Source organism: Vanessa atalanta, chromosome 1 (genome assembly GCF_905147765.1).
Source record: "Vanessa atalanta chromosome 1, ilVanAtal1.2, whole genome shotgun sequence".
NCBI classification, from domain to species: domain Eukaryota; kingdom Metazoa; phylum Arthropoda; class Insecta; order Lepidoptera; family Nymphalidae; genus Vanessa; species Vanessa atalanta.
The window spans coordinates 13,521,818-13,539,685 of NC_061871.1; the positions used below are offsets into that span (position 1 = coordinate 13,521,818).

The following is a 17,868-nucleotide window of genomic DNA, read 5'->3' on the forward strand; positions in this document are numbered from 1 at the left end:
GTATAAACTTTAGATGGCGCTGCAGGAAAGTGCTACTCGGTACTCTACTCGGTAGAGTAAAACGGAATACTCGGTACTCTACTCGGTAGAGTAAAACGGAATAAGAGAGAGAATCTTAGACAGCCGCCTTCAAAAGGCACTATTTTTTTTTTTTTCGCTTAATGAAATTTATAAATCTCAACTAAAACACATTCTTTTCGATAGATTATTTTTCGGGCGTACTTCTTCTCATAATACGATCGTACTTATATTACGATATAAATACTAGAATACATTATAATAAGATAATTTTACCATGGTTGTTGCCTGTTGCTTGTTGGCAACATTGTGACAAACGCCATTTTAATATAACAAACTTAACAGAAAAATTTTGCAATCTTTCAATACATAATACGTTATTTTAGTCGTATATACTTACATGTTTCAGGTAACATCTGTTTAAAATTAAAATCGCAAATTAAATAGTTGTAATATTGATTTAAACTTTGAAATATTCGAAAAAAACCCAGGTAAAGCATTTTCTATAAACAGTTGACAACAAAAAATCCTTTGTAAATATGTTTTAACGAAAGCATGCGTTTGTGTAATGTCGATTAACTGTTTCGATTCCGTAATCATATAGATATTGTTTGTTATTTATTTTGTACCCTTTATTAATTGTATGAAGCAAAAATACTTTCTGATAAATTTGTGTTCGTAAATAATAATTGTTTAAAAATTGTATTTACTAGGAGTTTGAAAAAGTTAATTAGAATTATTATAAAAGTTACATTGATACCAATTATTTACAAAATAATCTTTCAGATCTTACAATGAGTGACTCTCCAGACCAGAATGATCCTCCGAAAGATGTAAGATATTAATTTATTTCTATTATTACAAAAAAAATGCATTACATAGTATTTATATTCCTTTTTTAAATATTTTTTATTATAGATGGAATATGATATAATCATAAATTTTTAAGCAAAAAAAATATTGGAATACCTTCCTCTTGGAACTAACAAGCCAAAGTTGTTCATGCATACTATCAAATAATTTAGTGTTCTTTTTAATTGTTAGTATTTACATGTGTAACTTTATCTTTAGAAAATGTCCCTAAATTAAGTGAAACAGTATTTATAAAATCACTAAAGTACCATCCGATATTACTCATTAGATTTTCATATAATGCAATATGTATGTATTAATGTTTGTATTAATTATTTTATAATCTTATATGACAAGTTAGCTACTCAAGATTATAAAAATAATCTATTAATATCTGTTACTGTTTTTAAAAATAGTTACTATTATTGTTGGTATAATCTTATAAATATTCCAATGCTGTTTCTTAGTTATTAATATTAAATTTTAATAAAAATATAGTAATTCAAATCAGTTTGCAGTTAAAAATAATAAAAATTACTATCAAATTGATAAGATATATAAGATTTTTCGGGTGTAGATCACCATTGAAGGCATTCCTATGACTCTTATTGAGGTTGATAGGCCGAAATACTTTAATAAAATAAAAAAAGAGTTTTTGAGTCGGATGACATACATATACAAATTGTGAGTGAGCATATAACCTGACCTAATTTAGGTGTTTGATATTAAGATTTGAGTATTATTCTCTATAAAGTTTTTGATATTGTCAGATATCTGTCAGTATAAGATCCTCTGGTTGTTTCTTCATTATGTGTAATAAACAAATACTGACATGCAACTAAGATTTGTACCCAAACATACAATCTTTCTTACAACTGCTGTCGGCTCATGTTCAGCTAAGCTATTTTATAATTATTTAAGATTGAGCAAATAGGAAGGAGGTTTATCTGATGGTAAATCACTACCACCACCCATGGATATCTGTGACACCACGGCTTGCAGGTGCGTTGCTGGCTTTATATGAATAGGCTCTGTTCCTAAGTTCTATTGGTTCAGAAAAACCGCCAGCAAACGCTAGTTCTACAGTGCTTGTCTGAGCCAAATTATCACTTGCCATTGCCACCACTCCCAATACTTTTGTCCACAATCCGTCTTTTCTTCTGGCTAGGAGTCTGACCAACTTCAGCCATCCGGCCAAGGCCAGTGTCTGGCTAAGTACCATCTATACTTTAATCTCATGTGTCTTGCATACCATACATATGAATCCCAACCGGATGATAGAGACCGGACGTACAAGACCGCGTCAATGATTGAAAAGTCGTTAGGTCGGGGCCACGTCACAGAGGTTTACACAGACGAGAAGTGACCATTCGCTCAAAAAGCTTACCAGCGTCTTCTACTAGATATGTAGCTTTTGTCCGGGCTACCTCGCGTAGTTGTGATCTACGATCTAACACAACCTCTTCGGCGCTTTCTAGCCAGGCCAGTCGAATCAAGAAACCCAACATGTTTTTTTAAACGAAATAGTTTTCTGGGTCTGAATATAAATAGACAGGGATTAATTTTGGGGTCCCTTCCCTATTCTTGGCATACATATATGAGCTCTCACTCTGTGTATTTGTAAAATTATAGTGATTAGATTGTGAAATTGACAAACTAGTTATGTAAAGATTTCCTAACTATGGAATAATTCCTACGGTTTTTTTAGATAAAACGAAAACTGGGCGATATGCATATATATAAGTTAATACAATGTTAGGTATAAACCAAGTACGATAAGTTTGATTAATAATTATGTCCCACTGCACAAAACTATTATTTCGGGTGACCGATATTTCGCTAACCTCTGACTTGACATTTCTTCGGGTAGTATTGTTTTTATTTAAAAGCCGTTTCATATTAAAAGTAGGTAATATTATTTAATGAAAATATTACGGAGATTTCCTCTCACGATCCAAAAAACCACTTCCTGGTTTCATTAAGCACTTGATACCATTACGTAGAAATTAGGATAAATCCACAAATTCGACAATTCCTACTTTATATTTTCAAAGTTGAGAATATATTGAAAACAAACAAAATGTAACAAACCAAACATTAGTGTGTTATTAAAAGATAAATCCGTCCAAAGTTTTACACGCTTATTAAGCATGCAATTTTGAGTCACATCTGTTGTGTGTATATAATTTTGAATGTGATTGATAAGTTAATTAAAATAAAATATAAATCATTTTTTAGCCAAAGGAGTTAGAAAAATTGGAAGAAGCAAAACTCAAAGCTAAGTTTCCTAATGCTATGCTTGGCCGCGGTCCCGGAGGGCATTCAGCGTTTCTACAGAAGAGGCTAGCTAAAGGAGTAAGTGAATAGAATTCCAATATTTAAAATATTTTTTTATTTATCTAAAAATATACTACTCTAACAGAATATTTCCATTTTCTTATGTCACATTATTCAGTTCGAAATAACTTCTGCGCAAGTGAAAACAGTTTCAATATCTTTAGCATTCCCGTATTCTGGAAAGCTTAAGTCAATATGTTAGGGATTATATTGTGTACATTCATCACGATCATCTTGGTAAGGTTTTTCTTTCAACTATAACAAATTATGTACACCGAAAAAATTAAGAAAGCACAAATGCCTTTATTTATTTGAAAATAAAATGATAATAAATAAGAAATATTAAACATTAAGTCCTTAACTATATACAAATAAAACTTAAAAATACGCTACTAATCATGACCGCGTGGAATGGTGGCAAGAACATTGGTTCCCTGGGAACGAGGACGGGCCCCAGTGTGGGACGCTTCATGTGTTGACATGCTGGCCCCGTCTCATATCAAAGAAACAATTTACGAAGCCGGAGCCGTTGCGGAAAAAGTAGAAGCTAACAAATCCAATCCAAATGTTCGTGTCTTATTCCAAATTATGTTTATGTCCCATTTGCTGTTGAAACTGGACCTCTGAGTAGTAGTGCAAAAAGCATAATTAAAAGTATAACACCTAATCTTTTTGCCTTCACTGGTGAAAGGAGGTATACCTGGTGGTATTGTGCCCAGAGTATTGCAATCGCGATTCAACGGGGAAATGCTATTAGCATTCTTTACTTTAAAAAAAATATTGACACCAAAAATACAAAAGGTTAGCGTTTCGTGTCCCACATATCACAATCGTTTTCAAGATGTTCACTCATAACACTCTAAATAAAATATGGGTTAGGCCTCGAAAAAAAAACGAATATAGTTTTCTTTAGTTTCCAATAGTTAATATACTTTCATTTTCGTACCAACTTTCAACAAAATATGTCCAGTGGTTTAGCGTGAAAGCATAACAGACAGAAAGACAGAGTTACTTTCGCATTTATAATATTAGTGTACAGTATGTCTCAAAAACATGTAACATCATATTTTTCGCAATAATTTCTACGAAATACAATACAGAGGATTATCTTTGTATACTTAATTTTATGGCACTAAAATTTCTGTCGTGGCCGACAGTCGATCAAGGTTTCTTAAATGTTCGATAAACAAACATTTCAATTTTGTGGTTCGTTTTGGATGAAATTAACCTTCAAATTTTTTATTTGCAGCAAAAGTTCTTCGATTCTGGGGATTACCAAATGGCAAAACAACGGCCGGGGAATCTTTCAGCTCCATTTAAAGCTCCAGCGGCTCCCGCTAAATTGCCTACAGGGGATGCGATCCCGACTCCCGACACCGTCCCTCTGCGAAAGACTTCAATCATACAACCGAAGTTTCAGCCGCCGAGCCAAACTTCCTAGCCTTGCCACCGCCTATAGGCGATTGCCATTATGAAGGCCTAGTAAAACAGCACATAGCGAACGAACGTACCATAATCCCTTTAAATTTGCATTCCAGTACTATTTTATTATCATGCAACATTAGGCCATGCTGTTTTACAAGGCCTTACTTCAGTTTTCATTTGCTTGTGCATTGCACCATGCCATAGCTTATATTATGTGTATGTTTTATGAATGTTGTGTTCAGGAGTAAACTATTTAGTCTTAGTTATCCCTTCATTATTAAAAAGTACTGATTTGAATGTCGTTATTGAGATCTTAACTCGTCGATATCTATGTTTTTAAATAAAAACTATACTTTTATAAGAAAAAAAAACTGTTATATTTATGTAAAAATATTAGGTGTAATAAAATGAGGCATGAATGAGAGTGGTTGTACATTGCATGTCATCACATCAGCGCCACCAGTGTTTGTAACTTTGTTCATGATTTGTGGAAGTAAATTTATTGTTTATGCAAATATTTAATAAATTTGCCTATCTTACTTTCTAAAAATATGAAGATTATATTTTAGCGATCAATAAAGGTATGAAAGCTGTTGTTGGGCTCCAATGTACCCATATTGATACAAATGTTCAACCATTTCAATTAATGCTACATTGAGTTCATACCGATAATAATTAGTATCACTTAGGTAGTGAGATAGACAAATAAATATATATTATTAACAGCTTTCCTTTTGCTAAGCCTAATTTTAATAAGGTTCATGTAATTCTTGAATTAATCATATAGTAACCATGTATAATAAACCATAACATCATATCAATTTTTTCATAAAGCATTGTATTCAATTAATAGTATATAATATTATAGTTTAGACAAAAATCCAGATAAATTACTTAAAAACAAAACTACTTCAAGTACTGTATTTTTGGATACAAATAATTATTGTAGTTTTATTTTTAAGAATTTATCCTTGAGCAAGTTACTATCAGTAGTTTAGGGATTATAATACTAACATTAAAATAATTGTTTTTACTGGGTTTAAAATTGATATAGATTCGAAATAAAATACAAGATTATGGATTGTTAATTTTATTCATTATTATAAATTACAAACAACAACAAATGATGACTATGTACATTAGCATGTATCTATTAAGTTTCTTGCACATTAATTGATATATTGTACAAACCACAAGTCGTTTGACACTAGTGTAAAAACTGAAAGGGAATGTTGAGAGATAGTTATAGTTATGCAAATATAATAAATCTTGGTAATAAAACGAAGTACGATTTATTCATTTCTTTAAATTACTTTAAACCATAAAAATTTATTGTTTCGTGAGGAGTTTCTTCGAATACTAAGGGCTCGTGTTTCAGAGATTTCAGTGGAGCATTATCAATTTTATATATACAGGAGTAACAAATGCCTCACTAGCCCTCTGATAACTTGTTATTAATTTCTTTTGTATAATTAATAATTATGTCAAAATGATACATGAATACTTTAATCGCAATGTGAAATTATCGCAGGCATGTTATTGGATTAATAAATGAAAAGATTCATTAAATGGCACATCAACAACGAGAGATTCCAAACCTGTAAGGGTAACTTTTTCAATATGGCCTATAATTTCAGATATTTTTAAGACTCTTCATAACCATTAGATTTGACTGCTCTCTGAAAATTAAAAAAAATATATATTTAAATAATATATAGGTAAGTAAATGTGTGGAACTGCAGTTTATACTAATGATATATAGATAGTTTGGATATTTCTTTCTTATATATATGGTCTCACATTATACCATCTGTTTCAATGCTGTTAGGAAAGGACACAAAGTTCAAAACACCAGTGATTCTGTGTAGTAACAGACAAAACAATCGGGATACCAATATAGATAGTGCTCAAAGTGTTTTACCAAAGGTTCCATCTTACCAGTATTCGGAAAAGATAATAATATTTAATAAGTAGTCTAGATGCGAGTACCGGGGTTCCAATGCACGTAGTCGGGCGTGGCGGCGGCGCGGTACTCGCGCACGAGCTCGTCCACGACGCCGCGAGACTCGTCGAACTCCTCCAGCGACTCCTGGAACATGGGCTCCTTGCGGAACACCTCCAGAAACGCCTCGCGCTTGCGCAGCTTGTCGAATTGTTGCAGGCACCGGTCGAAGAGCTATAAAGCGATTGGAATGATAATAAGAGCGTACGTTTTAATGTATGTGATTCGTTTTAATAGAAACATTGGGGACATTTTCAATTTTATATAATATTTCAAACTGTTTTTAGTATCTATCAGTATATAGCAGCAGTATTTAAGCAGTATACGCGGTATTCGATGGCGATGGTTAGCTGCGCGGCCAGTACCGAGGAGATATTGGTGTGGTTGGCGAGCAGCAGGCCGGACACTTTGTGCGAGGCGTGCACGTAGGGCGAGCGTCGGGACAGCGCCACTTGGATGGAGGCGGGCCCCCATGGGATGAAGGCGGCCAGCTTTCGCTCACGGATGCGCTGCAGCGACTTGTGCACTTGCGAGGGGTCCACCTCACCCTATATACACATTACAGTATCAAATATATAATATATGTTTTGGAATTCAACCTAATAATCGTGGACCTGAATTCCTTGGATTTTAAACTGTTTATTTAATGATAATATTGTTAGACCACGATACCTTGATTGTATAATTATTTATTTAGATTCAAATTAGTTTCACATTTTATACAAATAAAATGTGAAACTAATTTAAAAACATTTACAAATTTAAATCAACCAATTTTAAATTCTTGGCTTGTCTTATTGTATAAAATGAAATCTCTGAATTAACTTGATAGAAAGAAAAAATTGCTATCCAACAAGAAAAAGTTTACAAGTTCGTTCTTATACCTAAATAATAAAAAAAAATAGCTTCCTCTACCTGAATAATATTAAGAATAGATATGTAACAATGTTGATTGGCTCTATCAGGACTGAGAGACACCATCATGTTCTTCGGCTGCAGTAACCTTTGCATCACATCTAATACTGTAGTCTTTCTTATCTTAGGTGCCTGTCAACAATTTTTATTTAATAGTAGTATCTCCATTTAAAAAATCTGTTAGTGTCCAGATGAAAAATATATTGATTGGAAGCTAGTTATATTTATTCCTGAAATGAAGATGTAGCTCCTGTAACAGTTTGTCATCTGCAAATGACAACAAACGTTGCGTTAAGTGCCGGCTGGGCGGAGACCTTCTATCCTATTGAAGAGAATTATACTATTGTCATCTAGCAGCTAATAAGCTAAGCTAAGCTGTAATACTCACTGCACTCAGCTCGTGATCAGCGGAGAGCGGCGTGTATCCCGTCATGAGGAAATGAAGTCGCGGGGTGGGGATGAGCGGCGCCACCAGGCTGATGAGATCGTTGTTCATGTACGATGGGTACCTGCGACGCGCATCAACAGCGATTAGTTCAACAACAGGCACCTTCGATTACAGAACCACCAACATTATAAATTACCTTTCTAGAACATTAGCAAAAAGTTATGTTTTCTAGTTATTTTTTAATCAAATATATGATGATGATTGATATTATAGCTGAATAAGTTTATTTATACAGATAGTATTGATATTATGTCAGTTACCTTAGTGTGGCAGTGCTTGCACTCATTATAGTAGACACAAGTGTATTTATCTGTGCAAATGATGGGTTCTGTATATGCAGACGGTCACTGGCGATGCGGTTGAGTGCCGTATTGTCCAGTACCATCACGCAATCCGCGCTCTCCGTCAGCCGCTTGAGGGTCAATAAGGAATTGTAGGGTTGGACCACCACATCACTGAAACAATTATAAGAAATCAATATTATCGACTTTTACAGTTTATATTTTAATTAAAGAAACAAAAGCCCGAATTGTCTCCCTACTTTCCTGTTGGTCTATAATCAATAAATTTGTACTGATATATTCTTTACAATATGTTGTTACTAGAAAGAAATTATATATGTTTGAATTGTTCATTTAAGAAGTTGTAATTATAAAATAATATTTTCTTACCTTATCTCATCCAGATTCGGGAAGACACTGTAGGTTTGTACAAGTTTTTTGGGAAATCTGTCTGAGAGATGTTCAAGGATGTATGAACCCATACCGGACCCTGTACCTCCCGCTATTGAATGGCACAGCACAAATCCCTAAAAATAAATAACAAACAAATTTTCAATTTTTATTACAATTATTTTATTGAGTTTCATTTCTAAAATCAATAAAATATTTTCTGCAGCAGCAGACATAATTTACAAAAAAAAATCTTAATTTTATCAAGAATATTTCAATATTTATTAACAAAATAAAAATAGTGTTACAAAGGACCTTCCAGTGACACATGAGTGTGAGTAATTTGATTCTGTAAAGACATTATATAAAAAATAATAAAATATTATATACATCACAACCCCAGGAGTTTTAGGATCACTGTGTTATTTTTTTAGAAATTTAAGTATTTATTTAATGACAAGCAATCTACACGCTATGCATTACTAATTTCAATAACATATATTATAGTAATACATATAACAACATTAAAAATTATAGGATAGATATTATAATTTATTACAAAAGGCTCACCTCCAAATTGTCACTACCATCAGCTTCTCTATTAATAATATCAAATACTTCCTCATTAAGTTTTTCACCTTGTGCAAAACCTGAAGCCCAATTGTTTCCTGCTCCTCCACCATGCTTTGATAAATATACATTCTCAGGGTTATACAACTAAAACAGATACAAAATAAATAAAATAAAAGCCGGCTTAGGCAAAGGTTTGGAAATTATTGCTTAAATTGATGGTGAAAATGGAACAGATACTAAGATTTATTTAAAATCGTATACAATGAATGTAAGTCATATAACCAATTAAAATGTAACCAATGATTTTTTTGGCAATTATTGTTGGAATGTACAACCAGAATGGGTATTAAGACAATTAATTGTATTATTAAAAAATTGATCATAATTTAAGTATCGGGAGAATAAGAAGTGAAATATTTACTAAAAGAAACATAACTTATGTTAGGACAACTTTTACAAACCTTTACAATTTACTATTTAATAAATACATATATTTAAAATAATACAACAATTGCTCTATCTTTTCAATATTAAAATATATATTCCTACAGGATGTTTAACGAGATTCTTTATTTTTCAGAAATTATTTCAGTTGAAATAGCTGACATAGATATGAGCTCTAGTTTAAAATTCTTCAGCATCCATCTTCACATATGGTTCTTCAATAAGCATGTTAAAGAATCTATTGATCTATTGTAGATAAAAAATAAGAATTAAATAAACAAAAATTACCTTTGCATAAGGTGAGTTCATAATTGTATGTATCACTCGAGGTTCTAGATCCAAGAGAACAGCTCTAGGGATGTAATGATCATCGTCAGCTTGGTAGAAAAACACATCTTTACGATCTGATCCTGCTGAAGCAAACTCTTCCAATATTCCTTCTGGTGATATCCCATGTTCTATACACAATTGTTTCCAAAATTCAAAACCAACTGCAATAAAAATATCGTGTTTGTATAACTAATTTCACTAATTTCGTTAAATTTAAGTTTTGGTTAAATTGTCATATACTTACTTTGATTACCGCACTGGCCGAGTTGGAGTGTTATCATTTCACTTGGCATTTTATTATTTAGCCAAAAGCACAGCCACAATACAAAAAATAAATAATAAAAACACTTTTTTATGTATGCGCTGTGAAAATAAAAGATTGAAGCTGTAGCAATATTGTACCAATGTTTTATTTCGACTTTATTTTATAGTTTTTATTTCATATATACTGCCATAATTCACAAACGTAAATCTGCCAAATAAATGTATGAAGTCGCATTTATTACGGTTTAAATTAAATTAAAAAACTATTAAATATTTTATAATTTATATTTACTAACGTTTTTTTAACTATAACTGACAGCCACAGATAAAATTCACGACTTTGAAAATCTATCTGAATCTATATTCACAAGGTACCTGTTTACGGTTTATATTATACGGTTAGAGTAAATTTATTAACACATAAACAGTTTTTCTGGATCATATTCAACTTTTACTTAGTGTACCAAGGAGCTGGTTTAATCTGAGATCTTAGGGAAGGTACAATCATGTAGGTATTGTACCCCGAAGCACCAGCAATACTTGGTATTGTTGTGTTCCAGTCTGAAAGATGAGTGAGCCAGTGTACCTTCAGGCTCACGGGATATTTATCTTGTTATGCCATGGTTGGAGACGCATTGGCGATGTATGAAATGGTTAAAAATTCTTATGACACCAAATAATTACAATTAGTAAATCGGCAATATTGATCATTTACCTGATCTGTTTTCCCATTTGCCTTTCCGCCTACCGATGTAATTTATAAAAAAAAATCTCATATATTTTGTACTTTTGATATAATTATTAAGAAATACTATTCTCGGAATTCCATTTGAAATATTATAAAATAACTATGCACCAGAACATTAGGATGTGAAAAAAGTTCCACGGCGTGTTTTTCTTAAATATAGAGTTGCACGAAATAATGATTTAAAAAATCCAAGATCAAATATGTCTTATATATCTATATTTTATAGATAACTTATTGCAAATGTTTATTGTTAAAAAAGAAAATTTAACGCTTAACGTAATAAATATTTATATAAACATTTTAAAAGCTTCATATCTCTCAAGTTAAATAAACTAATTAAATTTTTAAATTGAAATTAGTCATTTTCAAAATATTGCGAGATATTTAAATAAACGCTCAAAAAAATAAGCATGGCGTGGCTTACGAAACCTTAACCTTAGCACTGTATAGATCTATTGTCTCCCCGAAAGGAGAGTTAGCCAGCCCTAACCCAAGTACGGAAAATTTGGGGTGCATGTCAGTCGCCTCCTTGTGGCTCACCCTGGGCAACGGGGCCGGTTTGAGCTTGCTCGTCGGCCACGACTACGACTGATGCCGAGGAGGGATGCCGCGGGGTCTCTCCTGGTACTTCTCCGACCAGCGGAATGGACTGTGTGAGCGGCCTCGTTGGCAAAAAGGGGGGAGGCTCGTTATGAGCGTCGGTGGTGTAGTACACCGGTGTTCAGCGGCGGAGCCAGTCATCCTATCCGCAACAGGCCATCTGCCCTTGGCGGCCAGCCTCCAGTGGTGGACTCGGGGGTGTCCGTTACGTTAACGGGACGGAGGCAGCGGAGGAAGGCGCGCATTCATTTATTTGGCCGCCTTACGGTGACTGCCGCAGGCGGAGCCGCGATGGTAAGCCATGGCGTTCCCTTAGCCGCATGCGGCGTGGTGGAAACTCGAGGAGGTTTTGGTGGGTATGACGGGGCATTAGGCCCCTTTTAAAAGAGGAACGGAAAATTTGCAGGCTGTTACTTTTTAAAAATAGGCTGCTATATATTTACTTGGAAGATAAAAAAATATATGCAAAAATCTCAGAAGGTGTTTCAAGCATTATAAAAAAAAACGCGCCTTAATTTGTCACGTAAATTACAATGTCAAAATAAAAAGTTTCAAATACAGACAAAACTGTGGTGGAACTATTGTAAACTTTTTAATAAATATTTCATATAAAACTTTTCAAAATAAAAATGACTTTTTGATAAAACAAAACTCTTTTGAAGTCTATTATTTGAACTATTTATTAAGCTTACAGGTATGTTCATTTAACTCGGTGGCCTTCGTATACAATAGTTATTACTTAATACTCAGCCTACGACATCCTGAGAATATATTTAAATGTTGACATATTTGGCGTTAGTTTTCTATAAAAAAATATATTGCTTTCATAAAATTATACTCGATTTATTATTTATATCAATAAAATAATATGATTTTCGTAACAACATTTTAATAATAGTCATTTTATGTTAATATATTAATTTTAACATTCCTTTTAAATATTTTATTTATAATCAGCCGTATCCAGTACACTTAGTCAAAATGCCAAGAAAGCTGTTAAAATTCCTCATAGTGTTTGATAACACTTCATTGCTCTACTTCCCTGGACAGTTCTTATCTGGTAAAGTGCTAATGGAGCTTCAAGATGATACTCCAGTTCTGGGTAAGAATAAATATTTTATATCTATGTTGATAAATCTTTTCTCTTATATCTCACTACTAGCCTTGAAGTTAAAGTGTTTAAATAAATATGTGGGATGTGAGGTCAGCTCGACATTCTTTTTCTATCAAACATATTTATGTAATAAGGTTTGTTCGTTTTGTAGTAATTATATTAATTGTTTTCTTAAATAATTTAATTTAAAAGATGATAAAATATTATAATTTTGTGTAAATTTAAAAATTTAGTATAAATTCATTATAACCCATGGGAAAAAGCTTTGCTATTTCTGTTAAAGGCTTTATAAATTTTTAATTTTTACACATTTAACTACGAAATTATTTGTTCCTTAGGAAAAAATATCAGTTGGTTCTTAGAATTAGAATCTACATATATCTTTAATAGGAACCAAATGTGGTATGTTAAGAATGAACAATTATCAGTTAATGGCTTAACTTCATATAATGTTCAATGGGTATTAATTAACTCTACATGTACTAGTTACAACTTAGCTATATACTATATGTTACTAGTTATAAGGGAGAAGCGGGAGGGGGAGGGGGTGAGCATAAGGTATGTCTTATGTCTGATTGGATACCCCTAACAATGTTTATGTAAATTTTCATGATGACCAGCTTAGTAGTCACTTTCACAATTATAATATTATTATAAAGTAAATTTAAAAAGATTTAAAATATAACAATAAAAATAATTGTTGTTAATTTACATACAATATGTACTTACTTATACATATAAATAGTGAGAGTCTTGTGTGAAAAGTTTTAGATAACATTTTTCATTGTATTGTTCTAGGACTACACTTTCATGTAATCGGTGAAGGAGTTGTTAGAGTGGGCTCTGGCCGCCATGAAAGGCTCTTTGATAAAGAAAACTACATTGATTTTAGAATGCGTCTCTTGGGTGAACCAGGTACATATTTATATATGTATATTGTATGTATTTTATAATTTATCATATTATTGTATCAAAACATTGTAATGTTCTTATTATATAAAAGTAACAAACTCAAACAGTTTTTGTATAGTTTGACTGTATAGAAATTTATATTATCATGAATGGTTTTTTCTTAAAATTTTCATAAAAGGTTAGTTTTTATTGTGTTGTTTTTATTTCTGTAGTATAAATGCTATCCGTGTCAAAATATTCAACACATTATTATTTTAGTGTCTAACATATTCAAATTTTGGTGTCTTAGGTAATGGGCCATCTATACTGTCTCCTGGAATACACAGTTTTCCATTTAAATTGGGCCTGCCCATGGGACTTCCTTCTACATTCCTTGGGACACATGGATGGGTTCAGTACTATTGTAAAGCTGCACTAAGGGAACCCAATGGCCTAACTCATAAAAACCAACAAGTTTTTATTGTGATGAACCCAATCGATTTAAATTTGGAACCTCCAGTTTTAGCGGTGAGTTCTAAATAATAAATTGATAATGATTTCAAATCTGACATAATGTGTTTGGCATAATATAGAATTGTAAGATCATATTCATTTACCTTGACCTGTGTATTTAAAGCTGGCATAGTGTGTTATGAGATGGCATCAAAAATGGTGTTTTACTGGTGGGTTGATTACCTACTTCCATATGGGTGTTTGTAATACTGAATGTCTGCTCCATCAACAATCATATGTGGAGAAGTAGACGACTGCGTCAGAGTCATACTCTGAATAATGATTCTTCCTGAATATAAACTATTTGCTAGACCAATGACTCAATCACTGCATGTAATTATAATATATTAAAATAAAATCAACTGTCTGTATTATAGTCATTCAACATAGAGTTGATATGGTTCAGGTCCAGCATATATCAACAGACCATGCATTATCGTATCATTATAATAAACGGTAAACCTAAGTGTTGCAGTTGTAATATTTTTAATAAAAAAGAGTAAATTGATTCTGCAGTTATTACGGGCTGTAAAAAATCGAAACATAGTATGCTAATGAAAAAAGCGATTTCGCTTTTTTCATTAGCACGCTAAATGCTATCACATTCTTGAGAAGTCATCGTTAAAGCTGCGACACGGTTTAATGATGCGTATCGATACATTCAACCGAACCGATACGTCACAGCGCTCATTTAAAAACTTGTCACTCGTATTCACACGATTTGTGTAACAACGTCATCTATTGGCACTCGGCGTGGGCCGCAGCAAGAGTTCGAGCTGAGCGTGGAGCACAAGCTGGGCGTGGGCTGCGTGGGCGGCGGCTCGGTGAGCTGCCGCGTGTCGCTGGACCGCGGCGCCTACGTGCCGGGCCAGAGCATCGCGCTGTCGGCGCTCGTGGACAACCGCTCGCGCACCGCCATCCGCGCCACGCGCGCCGCGCTCACCGAGACCATCCAGTACGTGTCGCACGGCAAGGTGGCGGCGCGCGAGAGCCGCGAGCTGGCGCGCCTCAGCCGCGGCAAGCTGCGCGCCGGCCACGAGCAGCGCTGGCGCCGCGAGCTGCTCTACGTGCCGCCGCTGCCGCCCACCAACCTGCGCGGCTGCCACCTCATCTCCGTGCAGTACGACGTCTTCGTGAGTCTACTGCTTTTATTTTATTTTTGTCGGATATCAATTTGAAGAGGACCTTAGAGTTGCCTAGCTCGTTATGAAACGATGGCCCACTTGGGTCTCATAATCCGATGCGACGACAATTCGATAAAGTCCTGACCTCAGGTCCCAATCTCGGGAGCGTGAACACTACTATCCTATTTCGTAAGACTTAATGCAACGTATGAACGACGCTGGTGTCGACATTTCAGTTCATAATCGAGCCGAAGAGTTTGGAGAAGGAGGTGAAGCTCCAGTTGCCTATCCTGCTGGGCACGTACCCGTTCCGCGACGAACAGGACGAGCCACGCCCCCCCACGCACTACCCCACCACGCTGCCCGTGTTCCGGCCCTGGTTGGCCGACAAGCAGGCCAACTGAGCATGTCGCGTTACGATCGACGACGATTAAATAAATATTTGGGAACTTCTCAGTGTTCATAAAATATTAAAAGTAAGACAAAAATTGTTGATCTGAAATATGTTTGAAGACATAAATATTCTTCTATAGAAGCCATAATTTATAATGATACTAGGGAACTTCAGCCCGAGCAAACCAAGCTGCCAGTAAACTTTTCTTTTTTCCTTAAACATGACAAATTTGTGTCACTTAAGCAGCCTCTTAAGAATATTTATGAGATTGGCATTAGCAGTATTTGACAAGATCAAGGATACGACAAAAGATGGAGATGCATTTATATTTGCAATTTGCATTCAAAATAAGAAACTTTTTACTGAATTAATACTTTAAGAAATATATTTTTTTAATTCATTTTTTTTATGCATTTTAGGTGCAAAAATAATTTATATGTTTAATGTGCATTTTATAATGATTATATATGATATGTGTATGTTATGAGACGGTGCTTTTTCAATTAGAAAATTATTTTTTTGGAATATTTTTTACAATATAAGCTAAGTATATCTATATAGTTGTTGGTGTAATATTTAGTATACTGGAATATTATATAATGTATGCACCTATAATAATAGTTGGTTTAGTTTGCTGTTGCTATGTTTTTTGTATGATCATAGCCAGACAGTAAATAAATGCTCCCTTATATAAGGTCAAACAAATAATACACATACATTTTTGATCATACTATACAATTGAAAGGGTTACTAATAGCATTTTCGTAAAGTCAAAAATGAGCTTTGTGTAATGTAAAGTTCCTACAGTCAGTAACACACCCGTATAATGTTTGCATCGAAGTAACACGTAGGGCTTAGCCGGACATTGCAACCGGCGTTCAGCTTTCTTCGTACACAGATATTACGGAGCGAATGAGGTAATACTGATTATTATAAATCGTTTTTTCGAGTTCAAAATCTAAAAGGTGAAAGAAAAACTGGTGCTTCCTCTTGTACTGCTGAATCCGACTTTTGTATTTTAGAACCTGCCTACCCTTATTTAGAGCATTTGTGTAACAAATACTCTCGGTGAATATTGTCGAGATACCAATATACAGTCTACGACTTAAATATTAGTGTTCCAACTGACATATTAATGATGATATTTTTAAAAGCTCATATTTAATATTTTATACTTATTAGTGCCATTATATTTTACATTTATGTTAACAATTAAAAACCAACCTTTAAAATGACTAGGTAATTTTACCCTTTTTATAAGAAAAAATATTAATATTGCATACTGCAAGAACATAACTTAGCAATGTATATAACTAACCTGTGATATACCGGTCCGTCCATTTGTTGTATAATTATTACTATGTAATAGAAGTATTTAAGGACATTATAATCGAGGTATTATTATAATAAATGTATTACTCATTAAGTGTGTTCAATTTATTGCTTTTTCACATGTACACAATGAAGAGTTTCAGAATTTTAATATTATATTTGTTTTTTTTTTTTTAATTGAGACTACTATCTGTATTTTTAAATTAATGAAGTCTTATTTAAATCATGACAATTTCCATTGTAACATATTAATTGTATACTCTTGTGTGTCATCACTGGTACATGGGACATAACTTCTTAGTTTCCGAAGTTGATGGCGCATTGACTATATAAGAGGGCCGTTTAATATATCAATCAAAGCCAATGTCTTTGGGCGGTCCGTGGTCACCAAATTGCAAGTCTCCCAGCTCTCTTTATTTTATATAAAAAAGGCATCACTACGACATTTCTTTAAAAAAGTAGGAATATTTACAGAGGTGTCGCAACATTTTAAAAATACTTATTAAGTTCGATTATTTTAGTAGAAAGTGACAAACATGATATAAACGCGAAAGTCTTATTTAAGACTTACAATACCAAGTTTTCGACTCCGCAAAGACAGCACACTCCTGATTCCTGACAAATGTATTCTCTAATAAAATCTCGCAGATAATTTTGATGGTCACTTAAAATTTTATTTATCTTAAACCTGACGATATAAAGATGCTCTAAGAGCCAATTTGAAATAGGATTGTTTAAATATATTTGACGACGCATCACTAGCGCCATTTTTGCGTCATATCGATGCTTGGCAGGAATGTTGAACGCCGCCATTATTGAGTAGTAAACTGCAAGCGCTACTACATCTGCGACGAATCGCCTGTTTTCCTTTTA

The 17,868-nt window shown here is 33.6% G+C and overlaps 3 protein-coding genes across 4 annotated transcripts; 2 read left to right on the top strand and 1 right to left on the bottom strand.

Annotated features, from left to right (window-relative positions):
* Positions 1–331: 331 nt before the first annotated feature.
* On the top strand, positions 332–5,917 carry LOC125077853 (cAMP-regulated phosphoprotein 19). Of its 2 annotated transcripts, none has more exons than XM_047689954.1 (4): positions 332–427; positions 805–851; positions 3,109–3,225; positions 4,457–5,917. In XM_047689954.1, exons 2-4 carry the CDS (start codon positions 813–815, stop codon positions 4,646–4,648), a joined length of 348 nt encoding a protein of 115 aa, XP_047545910.1. In that variant the 5' UTR covers positions 332–427; positions 805–812; the 3' UTR covers positions 4,649–5,917. The 2 variants fall into 2 exon arrangements, with proteins under 2 accessions (XP_047545910.1, XP_047545902.1); XM_047689946.1 differs by having other exon boundaries at positions 350–509.
* LOC125077845 (tubulin gamma-2 chain) lies at positions 5,902–10,589 on the bottom strand. The gene is made up of 10 exons (XM_047689935.1): positions 10,260–10,589; positions 9,974–10,176; positions 9,239–9,385; positions 8,669–8,805; positions 8,258–8,452; positions 7,938–8,058; positions 7,550–7,681; positions 7,000–7,182; positions 6,622–6,808; positions 5,902–6,311 (listed from the first exon to the last, which is right to left on the bottom strand). The coding sequence occupies exons 1-10, from the start codon at positions 10,306–10,308 to the stop codon at positions 6,295–6,297; spliced, it is 1,371 nt and encodes a 456-aa protein (XP_047545891.1). The 5' UTR covers positions 10,309–10,589; the 3' UTR covers positions 5,902–6,294.
* Positions 10,590–12,188: 1,599 nt separating this feature from the next.
* Positions 12,189–16,621, top strand: LOC125066956 (arrestin domain-containing protein 4). The gene is made up of 6 exons (XM_047675296.1): positions 12,189–12,321; positions 12,585–12,729; positions 13,540–13,656; positions 13,943–14,160; positions 14,910–15,278; positions 15,506–16,621. Exons 2-6 carry the CDS (start codon positions 12,609–12,611, stop codon positions 15,671–15,673), a joined length of 993 nt encoding a protein of 330 aa, XP_047531252.1. The 5' UTR covers positions 12,189–12,321; positions 12,585–12,608; the 3' UTR covers positions 15,674–16,621.
* Positions 16,622–17,868: the final 1,247 nt, after the last annotated feature.

What these genes read in the sequence shown, in the direction of transcription:
- LOC125077853 (XM_047689954.1), top strand. Translation starts at nt 813, where the DNA reads ATGAGTGACTCTCCAGACCAGAATGATCCTCCGAAAGAT. An exon ending in AGAATGATCCTCCGAAAGAT is followed by an intron (nt 852 to 3,108) that starts GTAAGATATTAA and finishes ATCATTTTTTAG; the next exon opens with CCAAAGGAGTTAGAAAAATT. An exon ending in AGAAGAGGCTAGCTAAAGGA is followed by an intron (nt 3,226 to 4,456) that starts GTAAGTGAATAG and finishes TTTTATTTGCAG; the next exon opens with CAAAAGTTCTTCGATTCTGG.
- LOC125077845 (XM_047689935.1), bottom strand. Translation starts at nt 10,308, where the DNA reads ATGCCAAGTGAAATGATAACACTCCAACTCGGCCAGTGCGGTAATCAA. An exon ending in CGGCCAGTGCGGTAATCAAA is followed by an intron (nt 10,177 to 10,259) that starts GTAAGTATATGA and finishes TTTTTATTGCAG; the next exon opens with TTGGTTTTGAATTTTGGAAA. An exon ending in GCAAGCACTGCCACACTAAG is followed by an intron (nt 8,059 to 8,257) that starts GTAACTGACATA and finishes TGCGCGTCGCAG; the next exon opens with GTACCCATCGTACATGAACA.
- LOC125066956 (XM_047675296.1), top strand. Translation starts at nt 12,609, where the DNA reads ATGCCAAGAAAGCTGTTAAAATTCCTCATAGTGTTTGATAACACTTCA. An exon ending in GCGTCTCTTGGGTGAACCAG is followed by an intron (nt 13,657 to 13,942) that starts GTACATATTTAT and finishes TTGGTGTCTTAG; the next exon opens with GTAATGGGCCATCTATACTG. An exon ending in TGGAACCTCCAGTTTTAGCG is followed by an intron (nt 14,161 to 14,909) that starts GTGAGTTCTAAA and finishes CGTGGGCCGCAG; the next exon opens with CAAGAGTTCGAGCTGAGCGT.